The 24042-nt window shown below is 39.0% G+C and overlaps 1 protein-coding gene across 3 annotated transcripts in view; it reads right to left on the bottom strand.

Annotated features, from left to right (window-relative positions):
• The window catches only part of PSEN1 (presenilin 1), a 76302-nt gene extending 55630 nt beyond the window's left edge, over positions 1-20672 (bottom strand). For 2 of the 3 annotated variants that reach the window (XM_057733746.1, XM_057733747.1), the window contains exons 1-3: positions 20553-20672; positions 12244-12325; positions 12012-12151 (exon numbers count right to left, since the gene is read on the bottom strand). Coding sequence is in view for 2 of the 3 variants with exons in the window: in XM_057733747.1 (XP_057589730.1) it covers positions 12012-12098 (87 nt within the window). In the remaining variant the exon portion in view is untranslated. The remainder of the gene's footprint in view (positions 1-12011; positions 12152-12243; positions 12326-20552) is intronic. The other variant, XM_057733748.1, reaches the window with a different exon arrangement.
• Between the last annotated feature and the right edge of the window lie 3370 nt (positions 20673-24042).

The raw sequence follows: 24042 nt of genomic DNA, 5'->3' as shown, positions 1-24042 counted from the left end.
GCACTGTATGATTTCATTTATATAAAATTCCAGGAAATGAAAACTAGAATACAGTGACAAAACTTTGATCAGTGATTGCCTGGGGATAGAGAGCAGTCGGGGAGGGACAGGAGGGAGAGGTTACAAGGGAGCATGAGGAGACTTTTAGGGGTGACGGTCATGTTCATTACCTGGACTGTGGTGCTAGTTTCCAGGGTATAAATATGTCAAAACGGATCAAACTGTATACTTTAAACATGTGCAGTTCACTGTGTGACAATTATACTTCAAAAAACCTGTTCTTTAGAAAGTATTTTTCTCAAAGAGGTGTATAGGGCCTTGGAAAACTGTCACATTAGGAAGGTGGCACTAGAACTACTGAGGGATTTCCAAAATGAAAAATCTTGGTTAAATATTAGAATGAAGACAGCATTATTTTTAAGGCTAATTAAAAACAAGCTTTTTATTGTGGAAAAAGTTAAAGCAAATACTGTCAGAAGTGTATAATGAAGCCCCACGTGCACTTTACCAGCTTCAATTACTGTCATCTCACGGCTAATCTTATTCCATTTGTTTCCCTACCCACTATATTTTGAAGCAAACTTGCACATATCATTTCCTTCATAAATATTTTAGTATATATGCCTAACAGATAAGAACATAAAGGCCTCTTTGTGTGTGTGGCTTGGCAGCTCATTTCTTTCTTAATTAAGACAAACAAACAAACAAACTTTCTTTTTTAGAGCACTTTTAGGTTCACAGCAAAACTTGGCAGAAAGCACAGAGAGTTCCCATACACCCCTTTGCCCCCATATGGCCTTCCCTCATCAACATCCTACACCAAAGTGGTACATTTTTACAATTAACAAATCTACACTGACACGTCATCATCCACCGAAATCCAGTTTACTTTAGGGTTCACCCTTGGTATTGCATATTCTATGGGTTTTGAAAAATGTATGCTAAATGCATCCACTGTGGTACCATACAGAATAGATTCACTGTCCCTAAAATCCTGTGTGCTCTGCCTATTTACCCCTCCCTTCCCCCGACGCTCAGGCAACCAAGGATCTTTTTACTGCCTGCACAGCTTTGCCCTTAAAGGCTATTTTTAAGGTTCAGAAAAACCAGTGTTGTAGTAGCCATTATAAATGATTTCATTTCAGTGACAGAGGAAGGATTACTCACTATATAAATGTTGTGAGTTTCAGGGAGGGTGGGGTCCTATGGGAAGTGGCCAGTATGTGGGAAGTGAGTTCCTATGAAGCCACATTCCCCAGAGCTCCTACACCATTAAGTCAGAGGCTTCATTTTAATTCTCTCTCCTTTCTGTCACTTCAGAACATGATGCAAGTACAGGTCCAGCCACTAAAGGCATGTGGACCCTCAAGCAGGGGGAGTAGTTCTCAGGCAGCAAAAATTGTGGAGCTATTTTTAATAAAGCGTAGTGCTTGTCCATTTGTTTTTGTTTTTAACCTTGTTTTCTGCCTGCCTGTCCCCGGTGTTCAGTTTTATTTCTGTAGTTAAAAGAAATATTATAAACAAAAGTTTAAAAACCTTTTTAGAAGTTTTAAAAAGTGTTATCAACTTGTGTTTATAACATAGAAAATAAGTGTCTTCCCTAATCTCTTCTCCACAATATGAACACGGTGAGCCATCTGACGTACTTTCAGATACTTTTAAAGCCATGTTCTGCAATTTTCTTTTGTCACTTGATATATCAGATACCTTTCTATACCAACACTTGTAAATATACCTCAACTTAAACATTACAGTAAAGGCACAGTAATAATGACAATTTTGATAGTAACGAAGATTATTGACTATGTATGTACAAGACCCTCTCTGCTAAGCACTACAGGTGAGTCATCTCATTTAATCCTAATAAAACTCTGTTTACTAATATTCTAAACTTCATTTAACAGATAGAGAAACTGACACTCAGAGAGATCAGATAGTTTGCCAAAGATCCCAGAGCTAAGAAGTTCTAGAGCAGAGATTCTGATTCAGACAGTTTAGTCAAAAGATCCTACTAGTCACCATTATCTTACACTACCGACTGGGTAAACCGTAAGATGACACTGAGGTCATCTCAGAATTCTCACTGTTAGAAATAATGTTTCAATAAATATTCTTGTCTGTATTTCCTGGCACTCTAATGGAAATGTTTTTATAGGGTAAGTTTCTAGAAGTGGAAATGCTCCACTAGGTCAAAAGGTATATGCCTTTTTAGATTTAATTGCCAAATTATTTCCAAAAGGCATGTGCATGTAGCAGACTCATTTGACAACGTGCCTCCAAATAAACACAAATTTAACTTCTGTGAACATCAGATGAGAATGCCTATTTCCCCACATCTTTAGTAGCAATGGGGATCATGCCTTGCTCACTTCATAAGTGAAAAATGAAAGGTTTTCATTTCTATGTCTCATTACTAGTAAGGTTGATCAACTAGCCTTTTCATATATTTATTACCATTTATATTTCTTCTTCTTCCTCCATATACTTATATTGCTCATATCCAAACTGCTTTTGAGTTATGTCCCTTCTGACTTCATAAGAATTCTTTGTATATGAAGAAATATCTGTCATTAGGCATTATAAGCCTTTGCCCAGTTTGTTTTTTGACTTTGTTCATGGCAGTTTTTGCCACATTTAAGTTTATAATTTTGTATTGCTGAATATGAACTTAGATGATATTATAAGGAAAACAACTCATTCTAGCAACATCTCAAATTCTAGTGTTTTCCAACATACACACACAGGTACATAGTTACAGTGAGTGTTCACAAATATTGCATCCTACTTTTTTCATCAAATATTATTTCTTGTATACATTTGCATGTAATAAGTCAATATGCCTAAAAATCAACACTGTATTCCTTTATGCTGATATAAATATATCTGCATATTATTTACTTAAGATGGATACTTACTTATAAGAAAAAGGATCACTCTTTTAAGACTTTATAGATATTGTTTGGATTTCCACAATTAGAAATATGAGGCTCCTAAGCCTGCACTGAAGAAAAAACTAGAAGAGTAGCTTAACTGAAGAACTGGCAAGTTATGTGGAAAACTTGAAAATATTTATTAATCATACGCAATATGTTTCCAACAGCATGCAGAATTCCACCCAGCACCTGCCCAAGCTGTGTGACTGCCCAGAGTTAGAGCTTTAACCATTACTCTACCATCAAGGAAGGCTGTCATTTCCCTGAAGAGCTGATATAACTGGTGAGAGATAATATTTAACTTTTATGGTGCTGTCGTGTTAGGCTTGAACCTAGAGTTGTTTTTTTTTAAACAAACTATTAAGATCTGTGCCAAAGATTTCTGACTTTACTCTCATGCAAAAACAAGCATGTTCCTCTGGAGGTCACCAAGATTTTAAGTTTTTTCTCCTTATTTCATTTTTGCATAAACAGGAAAACAAATTCATTACCATAAACAGTACAATAATGCCATCATCCAGAGGCTGATTGAGCCTGTGAACCTGATTCAGCTTAAATTTAGATCGCTCCTTTCATTTATTTTTTTTCTCCTCAAGGTCCCAAGTACTTAATCACCACTTTCAACGGCTTATAGATTTGCATTCTGTTTAATTTTATAGGATTTCTCACACTTTAAAAAAGTGACCCACTATCATCTAGAAAATGAGGGGGATAGTTCTGCCAGTTTATGATTTGCTAGTAACTTAGTAAAGTTCTCTGCGTTTAATGTTTTGAATTCAGAAAAGATATTGCAGATGACCTTCTTTTATAAAGACAGACACATTTTAATGTAAATTTAGCAGCAGAAGGTAACAATTGACATGTTTTCTTCAGCAATTGCTTTACATAGAGAGTTATTATCGACCTTTTAATGGATTACTACTTTAAGGTTTCTTTTTTAGTTATCAAATGACTGATTTTTTTCTATTCTAAATCAAAAAGGCTGTTGACAATTTATTTCCTTAAGGACTAGAAAATTTGGGTCAGAATAAACTAATATGAATGAAAATACTGAGTCCTCAATTTATAAATCTGTTTTTCTCTAACATCACTTTCCCTTTAACTCTTTATTCAAATATAGTGGTTCTCAAATTTTGGTCCCTGGACCAGAAGCATTGGCAAGATCTGGGAATTGGTCAGAAAGGCAAATTCTCTGGCCCTATCCCAGACCTACAAAATCAGGAATTCTAGGTTTAGGGCCAGAGAATTTGCATTAACAATTCTTCTAGGGGATTCCAGTGCATACTAAGATTTGAAAATTACTCCTGTAACATACATTTTATAAGGCTTAATTAATAATATAAATGAATTTTAGACTGACTTCAAAAAAAAATCACTGCCTTGTATCTTAGAAAAGCAAAACGGTCTCAGCTAACCCACATAAAAGTTGTAAGTCGACATCAAATCAAAACATGAACTCTACCCAAACTCTCCCTAACTCTACTCAAAATTTTGCACCAGAAAATAAAACTTTACAAATTAATAGGTACAGTAAAAGTAAATCAAAGGATGACTGATCACAAAGTATAAAAAAAAGGCCCAAATAATGTTCTTCTTAGAGCTACTTTAATATCCTACCTGCAAAATACATTTAGAAAACAAAGAACTTCAGTTATTTCACAACTTACAAGCTTTGCCCCTTGTCAGAAATAGTTGAGTCATTAGTCAGTATACCTTCCAATCTTCAGTCCCTATAGATAGAGCCAATCAACAGCAAAAACAAACATGAAGTCCATGCTAGCTTCTAGTTAGAGGTGGTGGGTAAACTAACGGAAAGTAGTAAAATTTTGGTTGAATGCTATCTCAGGGAATCAGGACACGCATTCTTGAGGGAGAAATAAATAAAATGGATTCTCCACTTGGTTCTATGACATGCCAAACTTGTTTGACAGCTGTTCTACATAAAAACTGGAGCTCTGCCCAACATGGTAACAGTGGTACAGATAATGACATGGTGGCAAAAGCAGTGATGTGAGATGGCTAAGGAAGTGTGTCCAGAGAACAGGGAGCCCAGGGCATCCTCTCACACGAAACATGAAGTCCTTAAGCAACTAATAAGATTCACTTCAGACTTTTATGTGCTGATAGAAAATTTAAAATTTTCTCTTGCTAATGTGAGAAAAAAACCAAAAACCACTTTGTTCTTTTGTAGGGAGATTTGTATTGAACTGGTTTAGAGATACTGGGTGATCAATAAACTCTAAGGTCAGCTCAGAAACATGAACAAAGTTCTGCCTTTTGGGATTTCACAACCTAGATGGGGTCAACAAGCATGAAAAAGTGAAAAAATTCTAAAAAGTGAAAAGGTGAAAACGATGTAACTCCTCTTATCTGTTATTAGCAGGAATTAAGATGTTTTATAGAAATGAAAGCTTACTTAAAGCTTTCCAAAAACTCAATACTTTTTACGAAAACTTCTATAATACACTGTAAACATTTCAGTCTTTTAAAAAGGAGGCTGACAAATACAACTGAAGCTTTTATCAAGGGCAAAATATAAATTCCAATTACCAAGACCACAGGCTATCATGCTTTTTTGGTTTCTTTTACATCAGTTGCTCTAATTCCCCCACTACTCTTAGTCAGTCATCATGGGCACCCTGAATGCTTCCCCTCTTTCCACAGATATTCCCCAGGTAGCACACTGTCCTTTCATGAACTTTCTTCACATTCAAAAAATTTCCTCTTTAAAAATACCTTTCTGAGAAAGACAAATATTGTATGCTAACTCTCATATACGGAATCTAAAAATGGTACTGATGAACTCAGTGACAAGAACAGGGAAGCAGATACAGAGAATGGACTGGAGAACTCGAGGTATGGGAGGGGGCGGGGGGTGAAGGGGAAACTGAGAAGAAGCGGGAGAGTAGTACAGACATATATATACTACCAACTGTAAAATAGTCAGTGGGAAGTTGTTGTATAACAAAGGGAGTCCAACTCGAGGATGGAAGATGCCTTAGAGGACTGGGGCAGGGAGGGTGGGGGGGAATCGAGGGGGGGGGCGTCAAGGAAGGGAGGGAATATGGGGATATGTGTATAAAAACAGTTGATTGAACCTGGTGTACCCCCAAAAAAAAAAAATAAAATAATAATAATAAAAAAAAAATACCTTTCTTTTTATTTTTTTTAAATTTATTTTATTTTTTTATTTTTATTTTTTTTTACCTTTCTTTTTAAATTATAACTATATTACAGATCATGTGGGAAAAAATAAAAGAGGAAAATCACCAAAATCACCCATCTTTTCCTTGTCAGACTTCTCTGGTGTGGATGTAAAACAATAAATGGAACAGTTGAACATTATCTGGACCACACAGTAGTTTCCAGTATAGTTTACTTCAGTTCAGTCTATCTTTATAAGATATGGAAAAGCTTTTTTTCATATTCAGGGCTGCTGAATATTTTTCTTAAACTATTTTTAATTTAAAAAAATACAAATAATTTTTGTTTTTAAAAGGATAATTCACCTACTTAAAACATTTCAACTGTGCACCATCAACAAACTGAAGCCACAGAGGAGGAAATATTTGAAAAGCATACAGCCAATATGAGATTAGCATCCCTCCTCCCTCCAAAAATATACTTCTACAAAATCAGTAAGAAAAAGACAAACAACCAACTAAAAAATAGGCAAAGATCATGAACAGGAAATTCACAAAAGAGGAAATGCAAATGGCCAATAAGAAAAAAAAGCTCAACCTTATTAGAAATTAGAGAAATATATAACATTTCAAACCCATCCAACCAACACGTAAGTCAGACAATATCAAAAATTGGATGTAAAAGAATGGAAACAGCCATACACTCTTGATGTATAACCACTCTGGAGAGCATATGGCAATCTCTAACATAGTTTAAGATCATTATACCCAATCGCAGCAATGATCCTTGAGAAACTCACACATGTGCAGAAGGATTCATGAATTAGAATGTCATTGTGACCGACACTGTTATTGTGAAAACTGGAAACTACCAAAACAGAAGAATAGATCATTTTAATATATTCACAAAATAAAATGAACTAGAACTACATGCATCTATATATAAATTCCAAAACACGTATCTTCTGCAGCGTATACCTACATATATAAATTTCAAACATGTGGGAACTTTCTTCTACAACTTTTACACACACACTTTATATAAAGTTTTAAAAGATGCAAAGTAATTATATAATATTCAATATTGTTTATGTTCATAAATATTTATAGTAAGCATAATAAACACCAAATTCAGGATAGTAACTACCATCCTGGGAAAAGAAGGGAAATGTTGGAAAGGTATTTCGATTTTATCTGTAATTTCTTTTTGTTATATAACTAGATTATCTTCCCAAATTAAATGTAAAATTTTGTCTTGTTTGGTTACGATTTCATTTAGCATACAATCAATATATAATGGGAACAGAAAAAAACTTAGTAAAAATACTCTTCAAAAATAACGTATACACAGCAAATAAGACAATATGTCATATAGTAGAGTTCCCTGTGCTATACAGTTATATATACTTTGTAATAACCTAAATGGGAAAAGAATTTGAAAAAGAATAAATACATGTATATGCATGACTGAATCACTTCACCTTACACCAGAAACTAACACAACCTTGTTAATCAACTATACTCCAATATAAAATAAAAACTAAAAAAAAGAATGAAAGAAACCAGGATGGTGATTGTCTATGGTGGGTAGGAACTGACTATAACAGGCCATAAAAGTACTTTCTGAGGTAATGTAAATGTTTTACAACTTGACTGTCATATTGCTTATACAGGTATACATATTTTTAAAAATCCATTGAATTATACATTTAGGATCTACATATTTCACTGTTTACAAATTATACCTCAACAATAAAATGATGCAATTAAAACAAAAAGATAATCTGTTAAAGTTTACTACAGCAGGTGGGGTGGGTACATGGCTGCTCATTATATTATTTGCCATATTTTCTCTACATGCTTAAAATGTTAACATAATAAAAATTTAAGAAACAAATATTTGGATTAAAAGAAACCCACTATTTTTCAGCTCTGACTAATCTCACCAAACTTCAAATCCCTTCACTGTGAATGAGATTTTCTGCAGTAGCCTACAAAAGAATAAAGCCACAGGAAACACTTGACTTTTGGAAAGAGAAAAATTCTCTAAATGTTTTCTTCTACTGAACACTAACAATATATCATGTAATAATACTTGAAGTTACACAAGAAAAGTTATCTAATTGAGTAAGACTTGGTTAAATCAGATTCAAAATTTCCATTTCATTATACTTCTTATAGGGTAATCACCTTGATCTCATTTTCTCAGGACTGCCCCAGTTTTAAAACTGAAAGTCTTGCCTTCCAGGACGCTCTCAGTCTCAGGCACACTGGGGCAGCTGGCCACCCTAACTTCTGGTCACAACAAAACTTCTGGAAGAGAATTTATTTAGCAAATCAGCTAATTTTACAGATGAGAAAAACAAGGTACTAAGAAATCAGCTGAATTAAACCAAACTTGCACATAACTACTTCAAATCACAAGTGGATCAAACTTAGTTCTTCCTTCTGAGGAACCTGTTTACATGTCATTCAGCCACAAGCCCTAAATGCCAATTCATCAGTGTTCTTGGACAATTCTGAATACCTGGTTAACCTCTTACTTCTTTCCCAAACTCAAAGGATTGCCCCATGATATGAGTTCAAGACTTGGGATGTTCCTGACCTTGGAGGGAGATACTGAGTAGAAGAAAGGAACAAAGGCTTCACTTTTTCACACTGATCTTTACCTAGTCTGTATAGGAGTTGTTCACTCTCCTTCCAGTTTCAAAAATATTTTTAAATAAATTTTCTTTTTGTAATATCTAATGTAAAATAGCCTGTTTGTGTACTCCAGACTAGAGAGTAATATAGATAAGCACTTTAATAGAGTAGCTACTTAAAGGAGGGGAAGACAGGGAAATCTACTCACTTATGATAAATGTCCACAAAATGCCAGGCCCTAAAACTACATAATGTTTGTGACATCACCTAGCACAGAGTCGAGCACACTGAAGACACTCAATATGATAGTTTCCCCTCCTGAATAGTGTGGAAAGATTCACACTTTCCACATCTGTCAATTTCCTTTTAATTCCTCTAAACTAGTCCTGAGCAAATAAAGAATAAGCCTGATAAGGACTTTTTGTGCCCGCAGAAGCTTATCTTCAGGTACTTGTATCTAATAGCTCCACTATCCAACAGCAGAAATAAGAGCTGCTTTCAATTAATCTGCAAAAACAGTTTTCTACGTCCAACTTAAATATGGACCTACCCCCATTTTTTCAGAACCGACCAGAGCATATACTTATACAATGGCTTCTTTATAGCTTTTCAGCTATAAAAACTTAATGATGAGATTCTTTTCCTCGTTCTTTGGGGTTTTTTAAAGTACACTGGTGCAAAACGAATACATAGACTTTGTAATTTTCTTCCCCAGAATTTTTTTGTACAGTATCTCTTTTCAGTATTACAACATTTTTCTGGGGTACGAGACAGTTGGAAGAACAGAAAAAAATACTGGAGCAAATTTGGGATTAGAAAGCACAGTTTCAAGTTCCAGGTCTGTTATTTAATTTTCTATGTGGTCTTGGACACACATTTTAACTGTAAAATGGCAATAATACTTTATCCCATGGTAACTGAAAAATATGAGAATGTATACATAAGATCTTTATAAGCTGTAGAGAATATTTTTAAGAAGGTAAAAGATAAACTTATTTGATATCACATCAATAGCAGAGTCAAAATTAAACAAATAAATTAGGCCTGATTTTCTAGACAGTGGTGCCCTAATACATCTGGAAGGTACCACTGAGAATATGAGGTCTAAGACTCGCTAAAATCAGACCATGAACACATGTAATTACCAGTAACAATCCTGTATCGTTTGTACCTACTCTAGAGCACCGCTTTTTTCAATTTATCAGTCACTGAGGCAGTAAAAAAAAAAAAAAAAAAGCCACAGTAGAAAAAAAAAAAATACCAGGAAAGCCCCACAAAACCTGAGTGTGAGGGATATAAACAGTATTACACCAACGGCAGAGAGCTCCCTATGCACCAAGCACTGTTCTTGGAGGAAAGCAGGCAAACAAATCCCAAGCAGACAGTATGTTAGAAATACTGGTAAATGCTATGCACAAGTAAAGCTGAGAAAGGGTACAGGGAGTGTCCCATGGCAGGGAAGGAAGGCAAGGCCTCACTGATCAGGTGACTTAGGAGGTGGCCTGAAGAGAGCCAGCGAGAAGATGGGAGGAGAACCCAGGGCTCAGAGGCAGAACTGAGGAAGCAGTGAGGGAGGGGAAGATGGTGAGAGATAACACAGGCGGGGGAGGGGAGAGCTAAAACCCCAGAGACTAGATTTTATTCTGAGATGAAGATGTCTTTGGAGGGACTGGGGCAGCAGATGAGTCACATTTAACTTGTTAGCTGTGGAATCTTCTGTTCAAAGGGATACACGGAATTCAGTATGTAAAACAGATCAAACAGGAGCTGCTTTGGTTAAGGAAGGGGCACCCGGAGACCCAAGTCTGCTGTTCCCACTTTTCCTCTCTCTTCTCTGAAGTAACAGTTTGAAAATGAGTACAAAGTCTGTAGCATCCAAACTTTCACAGCCTGTACCCCAAGAACTTTATAATCTGGCCCAGCCTAACTTTTCAAAAGGCCATTCCTAGGGCACAGCAAAAAGGAGTAAGTCAAGCTGCCTACACACAGCAGAGGAGCAAGTGTGTTGTCAGAAATACCAGGCTTTTGTACCACTGCTTATCAACCACCCACCCAGGCACACGGTGCAACAGCCCCTCTTCCCTCCCCCCACAACCCCTCAGGTGTTCTCTTTCAGGGCACCCCTTGATATTCATTTTAACTTGATTTCACTTGCTTAAAAATGCTCTAGCAATACAGTGTGATCTGCCTCTGCTGACATACCTCCAGGTAGATCCTGCCTGTTGGTTTATACTGTAGGAAAATTCTTCCTCCACTAGTGTTATTTCTTCTCAGTTATGACTTCCTAGTTTGCTCCATTGTAATCCTACATATCCGCATCAAAGTTTACTTTGTGAAGCCTTCCTCCCACATTTTGACCCTTAATTGGAATCCTAAATCTCTGGTGTGTGAAGGGAACTTCCGGGCCATCTAGTGCTCTAGTTCATGGCTCATTCCCTGAGCCAACCCTCTGCAGATCTGACTGGTAGACTTCCAGCCTCTGTAACTGCTTTCAGTGACACACACACATTAGTACACAAGGCAGTCCATGCTCTTTCAGACGTACAATACTTGTGAGGACATTTCTTTTTACTGACCCAGAACCTGTTTCCTTCCACCACTGGTTCTGCCCTCTGGTTCTAATAGAGGAAAGTGTGCCCCCCACCCCCCATGGCCAGCTTACAGTTGGCCTTGTGTTTTCCCCCATTCTGGCTCCACCTCTAAAAACACTACCGATGCCGCAGCCATCTCACAGGCCATCTGTGGACTCTGCCTCCAAGCTGTAATGATTAGCTAACAGAGTGGCAAGTAGCTCCGGTCTGTGTGTGTACCCAGTGAAGTCTCTGTGTCCCATGCCACGATTATGCCCCTTTCCTGGTTCTCTTCTTTGACCTGCCCGAGGACGTCTACACTCAGCCCTGCATTCACCGTTCTGTCAATGAGCACTTACTGAGCACTGTCAAGAACCAGGCCAGGCGCTAAAAAACTAAAAGTAAATAAAATGTACTCAGACCACAGAAGAGTAAGAGCAAGCTAGGTAAAATAATAAACAGCTGGGGAAGCTGGAGCCGGCGCCAGAGGAGGAGGTGATGTCTGAGCCAGGGAGGAACTGTATCAACACCCAAGTCTCACGCAACCTTGTGTCTCCTGCACCAAATGGTACAATGCTTTCCCTTACTTGAAGTTCAGCAAATACGTAAATTTGGTAAAGCAGAGAAAGCCTGCTCAGCCCCCTGAACCTCTCCTGGAGGTGAGGGAGAGTGGTCACTGAATCCACAGTCTGAAAGGGCAGTTGTAGAGGTTGACACTGTACCTGGCTACGTACGGTACTGCTCAGGTGGTTGTCCTCGGACATCTGTGCATTCTGGAAGTAGGATAAGGGTGCAGGTAACTCTGTCATTGGAGCAACTGTATAGAAATACTTTTTCACAGAAGACAGAGTCTCTTGGGGTTCTGAAAAGGGGAAAAGAAAATAATCTTTTGTGCATTACAATCATACTTTTATTTTGAAACACTTTCATAAACTACTTTCAGCAAAAACAAACCTTTCTTTCATGTGTTCTCCTCCAGGCCAAGCTTTCTAAGGACCTCGCGGGCTGCTGTCACTTGCAGGCTCCCGGATTAGGTCTGAAATAGGATTTTACTGGGTTACCCAGATTGGTCAAATCCTAGTAAATCCATTCATACCAATTAAATACTTATAAGACTAATTTGTAAACCAGAAATGTATTAATTTGCCAGGACCTTCAACTGACAAACTTTTGTCAGCTCAAGATACCTCTTGGTAACGAGTTGATCTACTTGAGAAACCAAGTATTTTCAATCACCATATCAATGATTTCAGATCTAGAGCAAAGAGAGCTACATGATCTTAAAGAATATTCTCAACATTCCTCTTCCAATCCAACCTAATTTATATCACCATAAAATTATCTGTCTAGTGCATTTAATTTTGCAAAATTTCTTTTTATCATCTTATTTTTTTTCTTTACCACAATGCCCCAAGGCAGGGTAAATGGGTAACATATTTATTTTACAAAAGCAGAAGGGGACCCAAGTTCAGTGACTTGCTTAAAAGCACACAATTGGGCCGACCAGGACCAAAATCGCTGACTCCGAACTTCCAGCCTCTCCTATGCATCCCGGCACAGCCTTGCTCACACACTTCATTCTGTCTCCCAGACTTCAGCCTCCTGGGAGGCCACACTCCCATCTGCCTGTCTACCTGAATCTTCATCAGCCAATTCCTTATGACTTCAACTTTCCTTTTCATTGAAAGTCTTCAGAAATATAGAAGGAAAAAAATCTGTTTGCATACCTAAGCAGTATTCTAATTCACTTACAGTATCTAAAACATTACCACGCACATATTTACATGAAAGCATTTTGTCAATGTCGTTTCATTCTGACTTTTAACTTCAGCATCTTCTACCCTCTAAATATTCTACTTTCTTATTCTAATAATTTTTTCATCAAAAACACATAAAGCAACTTTTTCTCTAGTAAAGGTACTGACTTCCAGTTAACCCTTAATTGCTTATATCTGGATCATTCAAATCATGACAAATTCTTAATCAAGGTATGCTTTCCCTTCTATCCTACATGATTTTTTTTTTGGCCGTGCCACGTGGCATGCAGGATCTTAATTCCCCGACCAGGGATCAAACCCGAGCTCCCTGCAGTGGAAGCTTAACCACTGAACTGCCAGGGAAGTTCCTATCCTACATGCTTTTAAATACCATGCCTACCTTTCTCCTCCCCTCCAACTTAAGTCCATAGTTAGCTGGCATGAAATCAGAGGACTGCAAATTAATATGAAGCAAACAAGATGTAATTATGTAATTATGCAATTCTGTTTTAAATACATAATGTTAATTTATTTTAAAAATAAAATGAATTAAAATTAAGAATAGATTTAAGAGTTACTTTTATGGGGGTAATCACTGGAAGGGGGTACACAGGAAGCTTTTGGGGGTGTTGGTAATGCTTTGTTTCTTGATCTGGATGTTAGTTACACAGAGGTTTCAGTCTGTGAAAATTCACTGAGCTGTATACTTACGATCCGTGTACATTCCTATATACTTCAATTTAAAAAGTCAAATAGATTTCTGTGGGTGTAAACCTATATTTAGGGTTTGGCAATAGGTATGTTAGCTTACCCAAAAGGGTGGTGGATTCCAACAGAAGTTAAATTTTCAAAGTAGTGAAAGTAAATGCTCTGACCTATGCTTCTAGATTTTTAAAAGTTGACTATCTAATTGTACGCTGAACATTAATCAGCAACACAGCACCCATTATTCCCTTCTTTTTCACAAAAACATTTAGTACAGCACCTACTACCTCAGCTAATGCAGAAATGCCACAGAATAGCAAACAGAAAAAGTTGCAACGGGTTACCTCCACTGGCTGCTCTGAAGACTGTACCATGTCATTTAAAGTACAGCTCTATTACAGAAAAGCCCTTAGAAATCTGTCATTGATAGTCTCATATGATCCCTCAGAAACAAAACCGAGTAAACAAGACAGTGTTTGGCAAATGAAACAAGCAAAAGGTAAGAAAAGATGATGCAAGCAAAAATAAATAAAAAGTGTAGTACATTTACAGGTAAAATATGAGCAGAAGAAAAATGTCCATTCACTAAACAGGCATTTACTGGCTGTCTACTTATATGAAAATTCAAAGACAGACACTGAGAGGATTTAATTATGTTCATTTTACCCATTTTACAGATGAAAACAATAGGGCGCACAGAAGTTCATGAACTTGCCCGAAGTCACATTCAGTAAGCAAAGGAGCAAAAGGCTCACATATTACACTACTTTGCCTCTATGTAAATTTCATCCCTGCCCTTTAGGAGTTTATAAGAGTGAGCCTTAAGATACACTGAGCAGAGGACTTCCCTGGTGGCTCAGTGGTTAAGAATTCGCCTGCCAATGCAGGGGACTAGGGTTCCATTCCTGGGCTGGGAAGATTCCACATGCCGCAGAGCAACTAAGCCTGTGAGCCACAACTATTGAGCCTGCTAGCTGCAACATTGAGACCATGTGCCACAACTACTGAAGCCCGTTCACCTACAGCCCGTGCTCTGCAACAAGAGAAGCCACCGCAGTGAAAAGCTCGGGCACCGCAAGGAAGAGAGGCCCCCGCTTGCCACAACTAGAGAAAACCTGCACAAAGCAATGAAGACCCAATGCAGCCAATCAGTCAATCAATCAATAAAATAAAAAGATACACTGAGCTGATTTTTATTACTAGTAAAACTATTGCTTTGACGTGAATGAGATCTTAAAAAAAAAAAGTAGTAGTAAATGAGATCTTAAACTTCAATAACTGGTCTAATTAGAAATTAAAAACTGAAGTGCCGAAAGCATTTCCAATACACAGTCCTAGCAGTTATTCTGGTTTTTGTTGTTGTTTTTGTTTTTTAAAGATAAGCTACGATGATACTCTGGTCATTTTAATTTAAGCAGCTGCATTATTAGCTTTATGCTTGTAGGATCTGTCCAGCTATTAAAAGAAATCACACAAACTGTTTATCATACTGGAGCTTTCTCAGACAAACTTTGTAAGAATCATCAATAATACAGTAGTCACGTTAACATACTCCAACACTATACTAACCCAGACTCAACCAACTGCAGATCAAAAATATTTGGAAAAAAATTCCAGAAAGTTCCAAAAAGTAAAACTTAATTTGCTTGTGCCAGCAAATAATTACAATAGTATTTACACTGTATTTACAACTATATACATATCATTTCATTGTATTAGGTATCATAAGTAATCTAGAGATGATCTAAAGTATGCAGGAGGATGTATTTAGATTATATGCAAATACTATGTCATTTTATATAAGGAACTTAAGCATCTGAGGATTTTAGTATCCACCATGGGCCATGGAGGTGGGGGCTGGCAGGAGTCCTGAAACCACTTCTCCTCCATCCCCACCCCCTCAATCCATTTACACCTGAAACACTAAGGCTCAGGAAAGGTGAAAGAATTTGCCAGTGCACAATTATGAGGCAGGTGACACCAGTTCCGGAACCCAGATATTCTGATGCCCAGCCCAGGTCTTTGCCAGTTCACCAGGAGAAAGCTCACGCCTCCACTGATGCACTGAAGATCATAATGCTGCAGGGTGGCCCTCTCTGGAAGAGCTGCTCTCTACATGGAGCTCAGTAGGAAGCAAAGGTAGGCAACAGGGCTAGCCAGGCCTTCAGTCAGGCCTGGTGAACAAACACTCATTGTTGGTACAAAGAAAGGGGCAGGCAAAGCTAGATTTGATTCTGGTCCAATAACAGCTGAAAACAATTGATGACTGCATGGAGAAGGCCAATGACCCACTGTTCCAGCAGCGAGGCAAAAGACACTAGTGGACTTTATAGCATTCTTAATAGTGCCCTGAGAACAAGAAAAGACAGTTGTTGGGAAATGAGGATCTTTCATGTGACCTGGATTGCAGAGGGAGTGGGAGGAGGGATGTAAGTAGATTTTGGTGTTTTCTCTCTCCGGCCACCTGCTAAATATTTTCTGAGACTGTTACAGCACAACACTTGAATTCACTGCCATCCATTTCCTTTTTCTCAACATACTTGGTCAATCAGATAAAAGGAAAAAGAAATCCTTTTCTGATGGGTAACTACAATTTTCTTCTATTATATACAAAGACTGAGAAAAAAGCTCCAGGGTAATACAAATAATCTCTTAGTTTAGATGAGCTGAACAGAAAAGTCCATCTAACCAGAAACCTTCTATCCATCAGCACTTCGAAAAGTATCACAGAAGCAATGTTTAAAACTCCCAAAAGAAGCTTATTAAAAATTCCATTTAAGGAAACACCAACAGAAAAGTACATTTCTGTCTCTCATTACATCCCAAGGTAACAGTTTTTTTGTTTTTGGTTTTTTCTGGCCATGCCAGGTGGCACTTGGGTTCTTAGTTCCCTGACCAGGGATCGAACCCGTGCCCCCTGTATTGGAAGCATGGAGTCTTAACCTCTGGACTGCCAGGGAAGTCCATCCAAGGTAACAAAATTAAAATTAATAAAAATAATTTGAAACTAACTTAAAACATCAGGAATACAGTCTAGAAAGACCCTCAGAATTTTAAGAGACTAGGAGCAAATAATTTCCTCAGCCCTACAAGAGGCTTTGTGAAAGCAGTAGACTCTAAAAAGAGCAAGGATAGTGATACATCCTATTTGGTGATTTTTTTTGCCTCCTTCCATCCCACTCTACTTCTGTGAACCATCTGTGGTAGATTAGATTATTATTCAGCAAATATTCAATCCCTCCCCCAGCATCCCCAAGGGAGGAATATACTTCTCTCCAGTGATGTTGAGCTTGGCTCTGTGACTTGCTTTGGCTTCAAGGTGGGTGCAGTCTACTGCCCAGTCCATGCTTTTGGGCACAATCTTATGACTTGCTTTGATCGATGGGATCTTGGCAGATGTGGTATAGACAGTTAAACTGTGCTTGTGCAGGTGGCCTTGCCTTCTGTACTTCTGCTGTTCCCTCAACAAGAACTTACTCTGGGTAGCCACTGCCCCTTCAGCCTGGGTCGCAAAACAAGACAAGCAAAGCAGAACTGCCCTAGCTGTCACCTTTAAGCAAAGTGAGAGCTAATGCTCTAAGGCTCTGAGTTTGGGAGAGGTCTATAATGTAGTCATCATGGTTGTTTTTAAATAATAATGGTTATGTGGTCTCAGAAAATGCAATTTAAAAAATGAACAAAGACTTACAAACCTAAAATCCTTTATCTTGAAACCCTTAGGACTAAATATGTTTAGAACTCATATATTTTTTGGATTTTGTAAAGGTAAGATGATGCAAATACCATGTTTTATAATGTCCCCCCAGGGTCTTAGATAGAACTACAAAATCAAACACATTAACAAATACGCAGTGAAATGTAAAAGTAGTCTTAAATTACATAAAGAGGTTCAGGTTAGATTTTGCTGTCAAATAAATTATGAAAAGCCTTTCAGTTTTTTCAGGAGCTTTTGGATTTAAGAACTGTGGCTATGAGACCATGGTCCTGTATTATTACTTATGTAAAGATTCTCCACCACCTCCCCAATTTAATTTCAATAACTCTACACAGAAGATAAAATTACCCTGAGTCATTGTATCAAATTTGTTGTGGAAATGGGTAGAACACAATTAATCTTTAATAAAGAAAATGACTATTTATATCTAATTAATTTGTAAATCACTGACTATTCTCAGCAACGCCTGCATTCTCTCATTTGCTTTAGATCAATTTAAGGAACTGTACAAGGCACTGTGAAAACCAAACATTAATACCCTTTATCAACAAACATTGGGTTTCTTCTACATAACTACACACTGCGATAGATACTAGGGGTGCTAGTGAATCAAGATGATGCTTCTGTTCACCTGAGGAGCTCACTATATAGAGGGGAAGACAGACAAGTACGTTTTTACATTAATTAGATGTGGAAATAAAAACATTTTAAATGTATTGGGTTATGTAAAATATATTATTCAACTTAATTTTACCTATTTCTATCTTAAAAATTTTTGCTCATTAGAAAATTTAAAATTGACCTTTGTAGCTCACATTATGTTTCTACTGGACAGTGTTGCTCTAAAGCTTCAGTTCTTTCTCCTACAAACAGCCTTAATCCTGAAAATCCCTGATAACCTTTTCCTTCCTGAAGCTTCCCTTCCTTCCTCAGTTTTTGTGACACTGCACTATGGAGGTTCTCCTCCCACCACTCATTCCCCCCAGCTGGTTCCTCATCCTCTTCCACCCCCTCATTATAAGTGTTCCCAAGGCTCTGCCTGAGCCTCCTTGTCCCCCTCCTTTCCTTAGGCATCTCCTCCAGTGCTCCAACATCAACTGGTAGGTCTATTTCAGTGACTCATGTTTACAGCTCCAGCCCTATCCACGGGATATTTCAACTGCTGGCACTTCAAAAGCGATACTTCCAAACTGCTTCCTCATCTTCTTCTCTAGACTAGTTCTCTGCTCCTAACTTCCTTATTTCTGTGATGATTTCCACATTCTCCAACTTAAAGCCTCCTAGTCAACTTTACACTTTACTCCTGGCTGCTCAATTGGCTGTCATGTCCTCTTCATATTTTTCCTCCTTTCTAAGCCCCTGCCACCACCAAAAGTCAAATTTTCACTATATCTCACCTGGATTACGCAAAAGTCACCTCAAATCTCTTATTCATGCTAGCACCCACGTACTTAAAGCAAAGTTATTATCACAAAACTTATGAAAAGCAAAGCTCAAAACACCTTCCAAATCTGCCTGGCATCTATTACATGAAGGAGAGGCAATATTAGCAGGCTCTGAAAAGTTTTTCAGAATACATCCAAAAGAAAAGTCTCTCCCTGCAATCTGATGTAACAGTAGTGGGAGAGCAGGAGCGGAGGAAACCTGGATCTGAGAGAGAGGAAGAGGACCACATAAACCCTGCTGATGGATAAATGTCATAACTTTCCTGTTATTCTCACAAACCAACGCCAATCCTCCAGTTCTCCCCACGTAGAAATTCACGCAGCAGTCTAGGACTAGGGGCAGCCATTAATTTAAAATTCAGCACTAGATCACATCCGTTCAGAGGAAAGTACACCCAGAATTGTGGTAACTATCTACCCAAGGACGAGGAGTAGATGAATGGAAAAGCAGATGAAAGATGCTGCTTCTATCATCTACTTTTCTTTGGGGAAGGGGGGGTAGAGGTGAGGGAATCCATGCCCTCAATAAATAGGCTTCTTTTTCATTATTAAGGGCTTGTTATTAAGTGCAGGTGGGAGGGGGGTTTAAGTTGGCTGAACTCTGCAAATGAGTTAAGGAGAACTGAAATTGGCTTTTGCAGGTGACTGAAATCAGCCAAATGCTGTTAACAGGCTCCGATCCATTTTCCTGCTTTTATCCCCCCTCACAACAGTTATTTAATGTGTACACTGGGTCCCTGGACCCTCAGGATCCAGAGGGCCCCTCTTCGTAGTACACCCTTTGATATAATGCCCTCCCCAATTCAACTCTGAGGGTGAAAACCTTTCCACTGTAAAAGATACCTCAAATAACAAGACGCCCTTAACCAGATGTAATCTCTACCTGCCTCGAACTTCAGCGAATACGACTTTTTACAATGTGCCTTGCCATATAGTAATCTGCACACTATTCGTATCTCCCACAGTAAACCTTGAACACTTTATTCCTCTTGTCCAAAGCTGGCAAGCAGTGCTTTTAAAATTAAGTTACTTTCCTAAAAGAGACGCAGATATTTATTTGAAAAGAATCTGAGCGGGATGAAAACGCCAAGTGTCTAAAATACATGCAAAGCACTGGCCATAGATGCCTCGTGACAGTCCCGATCAAGGCAAAAGCATCAGACCCAGTTGTTTTCCGCCCCGCACTGAGACAGAAAGGACTTAGCCCTGAGTGCCACTCGCCTCCCCTGGACAAGGACACACTCAGGGCAGGAGGCGCGGAGTTTCACCAGTTGCTCAACCAGACCCAGCGCGAGGCGCTTCCTCTTTCTCCTGCTCCGCTCCAGGCAAGGCGGTCAATCCCCGCCCAAGGCACCTGCGCCCTGAGAGGTCTTCGGGAAACCAGCACTTCGGACCAAGCTGCGAAGGGGAATCTCTCTTCAACAAGATCGCGCGCCCGGAGCCCGAGCAACGGGCCGCCCCTCCTCGTGCCCCACGCGGGGTTCCTCGGTCCCCGCCCGACCGCGCCCCGCTCCTCATCCTCCAGGACACCGGCTCCGCGGCCCGGACGGCGACAAAAGGCTGGCCCTGCCCGCAGCCGCCCGTGAGGACACCAGATGAGGGGCGCGCTTCTTTCTCCCCAACTCCCTACCGGGCACCTACCCTTTCCCCGCCGCCGCCACCGGCCTCCAGCAGCCGAGGTTCCTTCCTCAGCAGCCGCTGTTTTGTTTCCGATGTGAAATCGCAGCCTTTGGAGCTGCCCGGCCCAGGCCCCGCCCCAAAGGCTTCACCGGTGTCGTCACTTCCGGCGCTGGCGTCGTTGGTGGTAGGCCCTCCGAGGGGCGGGGCCTCGGAGGGCCCCCACCCCTGCCGGAGAGGCGGGGCCCAGAGGAAGTGGGTGGATCTTCCGGTGGTGGGTGGGGACTGAGGAGGCGACTATGCGCTCCAGTCGGCCTTCCGAGCTGGAGGGACACCCCGCCCCTCGTTCGTCTCCTCACCCCCGAGGGTACCGGCACCGGTATGAGGTTGTCAGAGATCTGAGACCGCTCTTGAGCTGAGGATCAAAATTTCTACGTAAACTGGACCCAGTGTGTGCTTCTCCGGGCCTACAAGTGATGGCGTCTTAAATCTAACGTTTCTTTCATTTCTCTGTAGTACCTATTTTTACAGTGTTCCTCGGTGCGAATCAGCGGCACCACAATCAAAAGGAAGCTCCTGTGCCTTCCACTTCCTACCCAATGAATGAAAACTTTTGGTGGGTGAGGAGAACCCGAGAAACTGCATTTTAAACATCGTCTTGGATTCCTGGGCTCCAAGTTTAAGAACCAGTCTTTCTAGAGGGTAAGCTTTCAGAGCATAAATTCTTATTTTTGTAATCCCAAAACCTAACATAGTATCTGGTACACAGTGAGTTCCTCTATGTTCGTTTGATTTTTGCATGTGCTAGCTTTCCATTCAAATGGCTGTAAAAACAGTACCAATAACTAACTCCTTAAGTAGCATACCACACACATACACTCATCTGAAAGCTAAGTTAACAAGGAATACTCTCATGTAAAACCAAAGGTGAACAAAGGAGAAATGGTCAAATTTACAGGTAATCAGAAAACTGAAAATGAAATTAATAACATGTCATCTGGCCAAATGAGATTTTTTTATTTCTCTTAAATTCTTCCCCCAAGTTAACCCTTCATATTCCTAGAGCATCAATCCCTAACTCCTCCCTCCTCCCTGACCCCCTCAAATACATGAACAGATTTAAATAGGTTTTGCACACAACTTTAAGAACAGAAGTAGCAGGAGTAAGTTTTTCCATTAACAGGGAATGTTGGGGAACTAAAAGGTTGACAACCACCCCCCCCCCCCCGCCAACTTTTTTTTAAAGTTCTCATCTCCCTATTCCCTCCTCAAAATTCACAAGGGTAGGAATTTTTGCCTATTTGCATATATTGCAAGTGCTGAGAACAATACCTAGCACATAAAACAGTTCAGTACATTTGTCAAACATGCATAGGCTAAAACCCATGCATGTGTGAACTAGTTCAATCTCTTCTAATGCAATCTGAGATGTGAGTACAAAGTCTTAAAATGCTGGTAAACTATTTTTAGAAACAATCTCAATAGAAAAAAAATCTCATTTTTGTGCAAAAATGTTCATGGAGTATTATAGCAAAAATTGGAATGCTAAATGTCTTACAATAAAGTATGATTCACCCACTTCACCAAATGTCATTAAAATCATTTATGAAGATTATGTGTAACAGAAACACTCTTATCCTGTTACATTAAAAAATAGACATAACATTTATGCATATGTCAAAACACATTCCTGCAAAAAGGAAATAAAGGTGATTAAAAAGCAACCAGTGGCTGACTAACTGGACTACAGATAAATTTTCCTTCAGTTCTGTGTATTTCTTCACCTTTCTAGGAGTATAGAAACCCAGGAAGTGCTGAGGAAGAACCAGTAAAAAGACACAGACTAGAGGAACAAGGCTAAAGTGACATACTAGACACCAAGGAAGAGAGTCCCAAATAGCAAATGTCCATAGTGCTACAGCGTAAACTAGGTGTAGCCTCTTACAAGGCCAGTCTCATTTAGGCTATTACCAGTCACCAGTGAAATGGAGAGAGAAAAACATTGAGTGGGACTTAAGAAATTCGGAGGGCACACATAACTATAAGCTACTCTTTGTGGAATCTCTAGTGTAGTGAAAAGGAGAGAACCTAAGGTTAAGTTTCTTTAAAACTTATTCCAGCCTGAAGACAGTAAAGATAATGGAAACATCTGAGCAAGTCTCAGGACACTACAAACTGTAGTTAGAAACCAGAGAGACACTGGAGTACGGGAGGTCTTCTGGATAGGAGGGATGGAGTGCCTATCCTTAATTTTAGAAAGCAAAGGTTCACGATGCATGTCATCATAAACTGGTGAGCTAGAACTGGAGATAACGTGCCTAAATGACTTTTTTTAAGTTAAGGTTTTGTTAACCTTGCGAGTTATCTGCTAAGAGGGAAAAATCAAATGACTTTTTTACTCATTCATACTCATTCATAGCACTGAAGTTTTCTGTTTGTTTTTTGCTGCACTGCATGGCATGCAGGATCCCTGACCAGGGATTGAACCCGTGTACCTTGCAGTGGAAGCGTGGAGTCAACCACTGGACCACCATGGAAGTCTCAGCACTGGAAGTTTAAGATCAGTAAAAGCTGCAGTGTGTGTGGTTAAGAAATGAAGTTCAGTAAAAGAATGAGGAAAATAGTAGAGGGTCCAGACTATCCGCAGTGGTGCTTTTATATTTTCCCCAGAAGTGTCTGGAACTTGGAAGCAAGAACGGAGAAACAAATGACCAAAAAAAAAAGGTGGCAAAAATCAATAGTAAGCAGTGGAAGATGAAGCAGATGGAAAATCCACAGTGCCGGACCTGTTAGAGCTACCTGGGTAGAGGGGCTGTTCGAGACTAGAGAGGCTAGAGCAGTCACTAGTCACAAGCAAATAAAGTCAGGACCAAAGCCAGTTCTTTACACCATTGATTTAGCAAGGCAATCCAAGTTAGTAACACTTCCCACATAAAAGCAGTTTGCCTTTATTTATACATCACTGCCCTATTTACTATGGGAGTAAAGTAGAATTGAAATATGAAAAATAATAGTTATCAAGGCTAGTTGCTTGGCCATATTCTGTCTTACTAGCTCTCACATCGTTTCAATTCTTTGCAAGGATCTGGCTCTTTAGATTGGAACAACTCAAGATGAAAGTCTGGCTTTATCTTACTCATCTAGTATTTTTAGTCTTAAGTTCTGTATGACTGTCAATATTTTATTAAATTTCCTTCTTTTCAAAAAACTGAACCCCCTTAAAATTTGCCTCAAGAATATATTCAAAATGAAACTTTAGCTTTTCATCTATGGTAACAATTAGTCATATCTCTTCACCTGGGTATACTTCCCAGTATTTTTTAATTGACAGGGAAAAAAAATGAACCTTCATAATTTCTAGATTCTATAATGTGAAATGTTCACTAGTTTTTCCTTTTGTTACAAGGAAACAAAATAGGAAAAATTGTTGTTCAGAACTATTTTGAAATTCATAACACTTTTTGCCTCAACAAAGATTTCCTAAAAATGCTTCCTATGAGGGAGCTTTATTAAC

Source organism: Hippopotamus amphibius, chromosome 4 (assembly GCF_030028045.1).
Source record: "Hippopotamus amphibius kiboko isolate mHipAmp2 chromosome 4, mHipAmp2.hap2, whole genome shotgun sequence".
NCBI classification, from domain to species: domain Eukaryota; kingdom Metazoa; phylum Chordata; class Mammalia; order Artiodactyla; family Hippopotamidae; genus Hippopotamus; species Hippopotamus amphibius.
This window is presented reverse-complemented; position numbering and strand designations above follow the sequence as displayed.